Below are 8,852 nucleotides of genomic sequence, written 5' to 3'. Positions count from 1 at the left end.
AGCCAACATCTATCTACCCGCACTCCTTATGACACAAGTCTAAAGTTTAACACAGAGTTCCAAGTTTAACATAATTCCGCCACGTAACACCGCCACATCAAAACAACGTTGAATATATAATGATCTACCGCAGCATCTCCTGGCTTTCTGTTGACACAAGGTACTTATAATCAAGACATTGTTGAGAATGACCATCAATTTACCGTGGTCAAAATCAAAGCATACTGTCCTTTTGGATAGAAGACCCCCTTGTGGGGAAAATCACCATGTACGTGGGTAGTGGGTCAAATATATGGCACACAAGTTCCAAAGACTTTGCTGACGTTTGTCATGTTCGAGTGTTTCAAAACGTCTATATCTTCAGCGCTATAATATTCGTTCAGCCAAGAAAAAATAAATGGCAGCTGTATAAACGTAACATATCATTTTCTCTCACTTGCATCACTCATATTCAACGGTTTTCACCTTTACAGCACAGTGGGTGTAAAACAATTTAAAATTCCTCATATATACAAGCTAGATTCTGGTTTGCATAATTGCCTTTCTATTACATTAAGTATCACTTAGCACAATGTTGGAATAATCGACAAATAAAACACAGTGTTACTTTTGAGGAACAATTTCAAATAAATCCCCCAAGTTTAGTGAGAAGACTCTTCTCCATTGGTGGAACCGCATCAAAAGTTGTTCTTATGTTGCAGATGGAAACCTCATTTGCATAGTTAATGAGAAAATATAATAATTCCAAAGTTACCATTTCCTTGCCCAGTTGTGTTTAATGTAGTTGCCAAACGTATGGATAATATATACATACATCGAGGTAGTATTGTGCAAAAATACCATCTTAGAACACCATTCCAAAGTCATTAGTGTACAAAGTTCCTCAGTAGAAGGTGCGTTCAGACAAAATTTGGGTCACTTCGTACGTTTGGGGGCACGAGCCCAAAACGTGCATCTTACGCATAAAATGAGCCACCCCAAAATAACTTTCGTCATTTTATGGCATAGAAATCCTCCCCAGGTTGAGGTTTGTAGAACTGTGTCTTCACCTGGTTCTCCTCTTTATAGACGATTGTCTGTAATATGAAATATTTAAATCATATAGAAGACAATATTCTATTATATGAATACAAATAAATTAAGGTTATTGACAGGCATTAAAGGTATAAGTGGTATGATAGTACACGTATTAACGGTAAATGTAGCCTTATTAGTTTCCAACGCCATTCTTGTAAATGTAATGTGTTATTTTTGTAATATATTGTCTCAATGACTTGCCAGTTGGTGTTGATTTTAATTATTACACTACAATTTGTGCAAAAATAAAACAGTTGCCCTCATTACAAATGGTCAGGAAAATTGCAAAAATGGCTTAAGGCTGGTAAAACTATATAAAGACCAGATAATGTAAACTATGGCCTTCAGTATGCTACAGACACCCGTGCAGTTAACATCAGTGGTGGCCTGGCAGAGAAAGTTTACCGAGTACAAGTTACTCTTCAAATCATGTTTGAAATCTAGAGACAACAGATAAGAAATTGAAGCAAGACTACACATCATAAAGAAATGAGCTTGAAGAACACTTAGCCCAGAATATGAAGTAATGACACTGGGTTGCTATTCAGTGTGAAACATCAGCTGGCAGTTATATGTACAGTTCTACAGAGCATAGGTCTATACTGGTTAGAGTAAGTCAAGTATTACAAGTCATGTTTCTACACACACAACTCATGAGAGCTATAAGCTGTGAGAAACACATTTTCATGTTCGAAATGTAGATGCATATAGATGCTTTGATACAATTTTGACAAGGCTGATTTGAAATTTGAAGAAAGTTGTTTTTCCAAGAACTGCAGATAGTATTATCTTATTATCAGATGATCTTATCTAATTGAAACCTTGCATTATGCAACTTTGTTACTTACTTTGGGTCATTCTCTATGATTTGATAATGCTCCTATGAAAACCAGTACTTCGGACCAGTACAGTATTTAAATCTGGGACCGGTAAGATGCTAATCTGTCTCTGACCATTGATCTAGCTGGTAGACAGTCTGGGATGTTTATGAGTTTATGTGGTTATGGGGATCAATCCACCATTCAAACTGCTGGACAAGTCACAGCGGGACTTCCAAAAGATAGAAATCAAAATTGATGATACTTTTCTAGAACAAGTAACATCATACAAATATTTGGGTGTAATCCTTGATTCATGTCTTACCTATAGTGACCATGTAGATATGATGCATAGTAAAGCATCTCAGCGCATTGGTTTGCTTAGACGCCTACGACATTATCTTGGTACAAATGTTGCTAACATGCTGTATAAGGCCATCGTTTTACCAATAGTCGAATACTGCGATGTGATCTGGGACAACAGCAGCTCTACACTCAAACAACCTACAGATTCTTCAGAACAGGGCCGCCAGGATCATACTGAGGCGGGACCCCAGAGCTAACATCGAAGAGCTGCATCACACACTGCAGTGGGGATATCTACAGGACCGGAGAACTCAACACTTGTGCATTATGGTGTACAAATGTTTGCATGGACGAGCACCTAGCTATCTAATCGATACTTTTAACTATAACAGTCAAATACACAGTTATAACACCAGACAGGCTCAACAGTTACACAGACCAAAGTACACATCTCGAACAGGCCAACGAACGTTTGCTTTCAGAGCGGTTTCTATCTACAATTCCCTTAAACCAACAACAACTTCACAAACCACTCTGAATTCATTCAAGCGAGCTTTACAATCTGACCTCTGACCCCTCTGATCAACGACCTCGAATCTGGTTTGAAAATTAGCTTGATTTCGTTTATTTATGTACTGTTATGTTCTATTCATATGATTATTGTTGTGATGAGTCTTGTAATTAATGACTTTGAGTTGTTATTATGTTGGGCTAATCGCATTTAAGTTACTATCCTTATTTTTGATTAGTCACGTTTATGTTATACGATTATTGTTATGTTTATGTTTATGTTCATTATGTTGATTTGGGCTCCCTTGGAAATCAGTTTTTTCAAAACTGTAGGGACTACCCTGAAAGATTAATAAATAAATAAAAAAGATCACTTTGAATTTCTTATTGTTCTTGCCCTGGGTAAGAAATCCCCAGGTCATAGCTACTCTATGACTTCTGAATTGACTTTGCCATTCTACATTACTATCCACTTTTCTGTATTGTTTTTACATTATATTTTGTATTCCTCTTCCACTCTATATTACCAGGATACCGTCAGCTCCAATTCCACCAAATGTGTCGTCTGTCTGGAATAAATGATCAGATCTGGTCGCTGGTTTGTAACCACGTCTCTTTTGGGAACTCTAGCTGGTTACCGATATCAGCTTGTATGACCCAATCATGTATGTCCTAATCCCTAGCTGCTCTCTGTTGTCACTTCTTTCATCGCGTCGGCAATCACTTTCAACACTTAGTTGTGACACCATGTATACCCCCTCGCTCAGTGCTACCTGGCAACTTGACAGGATCTGGCTCAGGTTTCCTTTCTTCCCTCAGAGCTCACACTTATCTTCTTCTCTCTTCCCAAATCTCTTTAAGTAGTGGTTGGCAGGAGGTCATAGGCAAATTTTTGTAGAAATTTGGTCTGCGGGGGCTCCTAAATATTTCTGTCCATACTATCCCTTGTTCTCTTACTCCCTCCCTGTCCAGGCCCCTTGGACGGCTTGTCCTACAGCTCGAGCTCTCCTGATTTCTTCCTCCCACTGTCTAACCTCTTTCTGGATCATTTCTCTACTTTCTATCGGGCCAGCCTTGCCCCATGGGCCAGGTCTGGCTATCTTTTCTCCCAGCTCCAAGTCCTCTCCTTCCCTGGGCTATTACTCTAACTATCTCTTTATGCTTCAAACCCATCACTTTTAACAAGGATTGCTGCAGAGACTCATACTTTCCGCAAACTTGTTTTTAATGGATCGACACTATATGTTGAAGTGTTCTGCTACCATTGGTTTAACCATCATAGCAGAACGCGGTGGTGCCCCTGGCTCCCAACCCGGTGACCTGGAACATACAGCCGGACAGAGGTTTCTGTTCGATCTCATCTGGAGAGTAACCTACCCTTGAGCTTGTCACGTACAGAATGTCGAGGTTAGGGCCTCCAAAACAGCAGGACGTGGTGAGGGGAACTGGAAACTTGATGGAGCGAAGCTGTGTACCTACAGTGAGATAAAAATTTCGGGCTTCATGTTAACATGAAAAGGGACACTGCATTTCAGTGGATTTCACCAATCTCTATGTTTCACAACTACTAATCTTTATTTTGACCTACGAAGAAGTTCGTATATCTCTTATCATATATAATCCATAATTAGATGACTGGTGCATTTAATATATATGCATAAAAGGGGGTAAGACGATTTTTACTCGTCTCCTTGTGCATAAGTGCCCAGTTCTTGTTGCCATCCACTTTGCTGATTCGACATGTGAATGAAGGAAGTGTATGCACAGGTAGTTCTCTCTGTCATTTATATATATATATATATATATATATATATATATATATATATATATATATATATATATTTATATATATTTATATTTCAGCCATACCACAGGTATGGTGAAATACCTGAGTGGCAAAGGTCTGAAGGCTTTATTCGGAATAAAACAATCTTTAGATAAAGCCACCGCCTCATTACCAGTTAGAAACAAACTTTTCGATGCATGTGTCAAACCTATTCTACTTTATGGCTCAGAAATATGGGGCGCATTTAAAAGCCCTAAAACCTGTCCCATTGAATCTGTTCACCTTAAATTCTGCAAACAAGCACTAAATGTCCCCAGACCAGCATCTAACCTTGCCACAAGAGCGGAATTAGGGAGGTACCCCATTCAACTGGAAGCCTCCCTGAACGCTATCAAACACTTTCTAAGAATCCGTCAAAACGTGCCAGCTGACAGTCTACAAGCCGACGCCCTATCTTGTCAATTACAACTAGATGATAATGGAAATAAGTGCTGGGCGTCCGGCGTTCGTAAGATACTGGAGGAATGCGGTTTTGCCTACATATGGAGATCTCAGATATCTCTAGGAACAAACCTATTACCTATAACCAACGCCATCAGCCAACGATTAAAGGATATTTACATTCAAACATTTAGAACCGAAATACACAATGACAACCGGGACAAATCTTTCGGTAACAAATTACGAACCTATAGATTATTCAAGACTATTTATAAAGAAGAAGAATATCTGATGGTGAAAAACATACAGCACAGAGTAGCTGTCACTAAACTCCGGATTAGTTGCCACAAGTTACATATCGAAACTGGAAGGCACAACCGCACCCCTCTGCAGCATAGAGTCTGCCAATTTTGTGATCTACAACATGTAGAAGATGAACAGCATTTTATTTTACACTGTAAATTGTACCATAATGAACGGATTGTGCTTTATGAATATATCAGAAAAGAGTTCCCATATTTTGAACATCTTAATGCAACGGATAAATTTCTATTTTTGATGCGCCTAGACAAACCCTGTATATCAAACATTATATGTTCTTATATCTACACCTGTACAAAGAAGCGAGAAGATGTCGACCATCCTGTTAGCTTAGTACCTTCAACTAGTTAAATTGTATCCTGTTGTTTTTTTCATATGTTTGTTATTCTGTTATCAGTCATGTCTGTTATCAGTGACCTGTACCTAGCCCGTCGAGGCATGAATGTACAATAAAGGTCTTTCATTCATTCATCTTATATTGTATTCGTAATGTTTCTTTCTCCTGTCAAATCTTCGGAACACGGTATCTCCGTTGTTCCTGAACCGATTGACTTGAAATTTGGCACAAGGGTAGAGTGGGCCAATACCCCCAGACATTTTTTCATTTTTTTTCATACCTGCCTTTAAAATGATTTTATTGAGGTTTTTGTCAATTTTTATGTATATTTTGGGCTCCTGTACCCTGGTATTACAGCCGAATGACATGAAATTTGGTACAAAGGTGCCCTGATCATATGCCCACCCAGATTTAATAAGACTTTTGGCATATGGTACAACAAAATGCTTAATTTTGCCATTTTTGGCCATTTTTTTGACAAAAAAAGCACATTTTTGCCTCCTGTACCCTCGTTTTACAACCGAATGACCTGAAATTTGGTATAAAAGTGCCCTTCAATTATGTGCACATGAAATCAATAACAGTTTTTTCCATACAGTACAACATAATGCTCAATATTGCGATTGTATGGCCATTTTTTGACAAAAATTGGATATTTTTGGCTCCTGTTCCCTCGTTTTGCAACCAAATGACCCGAAATTTGGTAAAGGGGTGCTCTAGATATTTATTCAAATGACCCATTTATAATTTTTGGCATGGAACACTTTAAAATGATATATTTGGGAAATTTTTGGGTCATTTTCCAATGGCCTAAGGGGTCAACGACCTCAAAGCCTATTGTTGCATGAGGGAGATGGCTGAAATATGCTGTATTTGCTCTCAAGCAAATGTCGGCCTTTCTAGTTATATGTATGTATATAAGGGAGAGAAAGATAGAAATATAGATATAGATAGATAGATTGATAGATGGATTGACAGATAGATATTTTCAATTCTTTGCTAACCTGTGTTTGGGTCCACCTGCAGCACCTGACCACCATCATACATGGCTATCCATAGTTTACCGTATGTGTCGGTACACATGCCATCAGGCAAACCGTCTACCGGATTAAAGGCCATCACTTGACGACGGTTTCCTGCAATTGTAGGCAATGTTAGCCATATAAAACATTATTAGAGAATAGATAGCTCATACAAATGCACAGTTCTTTGCTGGACAATTAATTTTCACGTTCTTTCAAAGTCATTAAGGCATAGAAATGCAACATTATTTTGGAAAAAAAATAGGCATGGTTATGAATAAATCTATGATATCTAATAAGGTAACATTAAGTGTCACCAATTTGCTTTCACGTACATAATACATAAATCGTACATAATGGAGTTTTTTGATAGGTACTAACAAAATCGTTTTTTGAACCGTTCCGGAAGAACCAGACTTGGAAAAATTCAGTAGACCGGGTGTTGGACCGATTTCAAAATGAACATATTATACCGCTCTACGGCGGCAGGCGTTCACGTGTTTTGGGGCTTACCGGTCCCAGAAAATAACAAGAGCGAAGTAAAGGAGACTTGACAGCCATTTTACATAGATAATAAGTACAGTCGAACTTGGTCCAAGTTAATTGAGGCAGTTAGCGTTGTTCACACGATACTCCCCCAAACAGATTCCTTCGTTGCGAAATGAACCATTATTTTGAGTTCGGCCCATTTACAAGTTAGGTCCAGGTTCATGTCCGGACCTGGACCTGATCCTCTGGACCTGGACCGTACCTGGACCTGAATTTTCTGTACTGGTACCCACCCCTAGTACCAAAATAGTGGGTACATACTCAGAGTTCCAGTGGACAAATCAAAGTCGAAGGCATCCACGCTGTACTGGAGCGAGTCGATGTAGTACATGATGTTGTTGTCAGGTGACCACGTCAGGCCGTTAGAGAGGTCAACTCCGTTAAACGCCTAGTAAATAAGAATAATCATTAGACACTACATGTAAAAGTTGTGGCGTCGTGTGTGGTGCAACTGGTAGAGAGTTCGGCTCGAAATCTAGAGTCGATACTCGCCGTGCCCCGACGCTGTGCCCTTGGGAAAGGCACTTTACACGACCTTCCTCACTTCACCCAGGTGTAAAAATGGGTACCTGATCATGACTTCAGTCGGGGAGGTAAAAGGAAAGACCACCTTTACCTTCTGTCTGTACTTTGTATGTGGCAATGTTATTATAACTTGAGTGCAGTGCCACATTGTCCTCGTCTGTGCAAAACCAAATAGAAAAAAAAGTTGTTGAATTTTAACGGGCGATGTCCTAACCTAGGATGTGTCCCGATAGACGAAGTTTTACTCGTCTCCTTGTGCATCAGTGCCCAGTTCTTGTTACCATCCACTTTGCTGATTAGAAAGGTGAATGGAAGAAGTCTATGCACAGTACTAGTTCTCTCTGTCATTTACATGGCATCTATACTTGCTACTAGATACGCTAGCTGGGGTACCCTGAATAACTTAGCACAAAGTTGAAAGGCACCTGCTCGAAAATGTGTTTTAATTGTAAACCAGTTGTAACGCAGAGCAAAAAAATTACATGAATAGTATGAATAAAATGCTTTTTCAATACGTTCTTGAGATTATTGTGAAATTTCATTTATCAAAACCTATTTCTCTGACAATTATCAATGGAGCACTTGGCTTCGAGCAAGTAAACAAAACGTCTCATGCAACTCTCTAGTCAGCCCCTTCTTAGGTAATGTTGATTTGATTCTCTGTAACCCCAACATTGATGCGAGCGGGCAAATCGAAATGAAAACTTTGGCTCAAAAATTTTCCTTCAGTCAGGAAGGTTGAACAAATGACTAAGCACACTATATGTATGTAACGTTATGTATGTAGAACAACAGATTTTCTTCTTTGATTTTGACATTTACGCTAGCATCATGTACATTTGTATCTATTTTCCGATATCTATTCAATTTACGTCATATATTTGCTTATGATTCAGCTGCTTTGTTCAATGCACAGTATGGTCGAAACATTTTTTTTTTAAATGGATGAAGTCATGGATGAAAACTGATGCGCGCGAGGCTGTCATTCATAAAACAAAATCAACATGGCCTTATATACCCCTATGACCCCAGTTTAGAAATGCCGTAGCCTGAACTATTACACAACTATTGGTCAATTCTATGTTGTTCAGCGTCGAGAGAAGTTAACCAATGACAATGTTTGTTTGTTTGTTTGTTTGTTTGACCTTATTATTCATGTC

General features: G+C 38.8%; 1 protein-coding gene across 1 annotated transcript in view; it reads right to left on the bottom strand.

Moving 5' to 3' along the window:
* Positions 1-3,927: 3,927 nt before the first annotated feature.
* Positions 3,928-8,852, bottom strand: part of LOC118415670 (regucalcin-like) — a 7,302-nt gene continuing 2,377 nt past the window's right edge. The window contains exons 2-4 of the mRNA XM_035820400.1: positions 7,429-7,555; positions 6,601-6,732; positions 3,928-4,186 (exon numbers count right to left, since the gene is read on the bottom strand). Coding sequence (XP_035676293.1) covers positions 3,981-4,186; positions 6,601-6,732; positions 7,429-7,555 — 465 coding nt within the window. The 3' untranslated portion in view covers positions 3,928-3,980. The remainder of the gene's footprint in view (positions 4,187-6,600; positions 6,733-7,428; positions 7,556-8,852) is intronic.

Source organism: Branchiostoma floridae, chromosome 5, assembly GCF_000003815.2.
Source record: "Branchiostoma floridae strain S238N-H82 chromosome 5, Bfl_VNyyK, whole genome shotgun sequence".
In the NCBI taxonomy this organism is placed as follows: Eukaryota; Metazoa; Chordata; class Leptocardii; order Amphioxiformes; family Branchiostomatidae; genus Branchiostoma; species Branchiostoma floridae.
The sequence above is the reverse complement of the archived record's forward strand: the minus strand, read 5'-3'. Positions and strand labels throughout refer to the sequence as shown.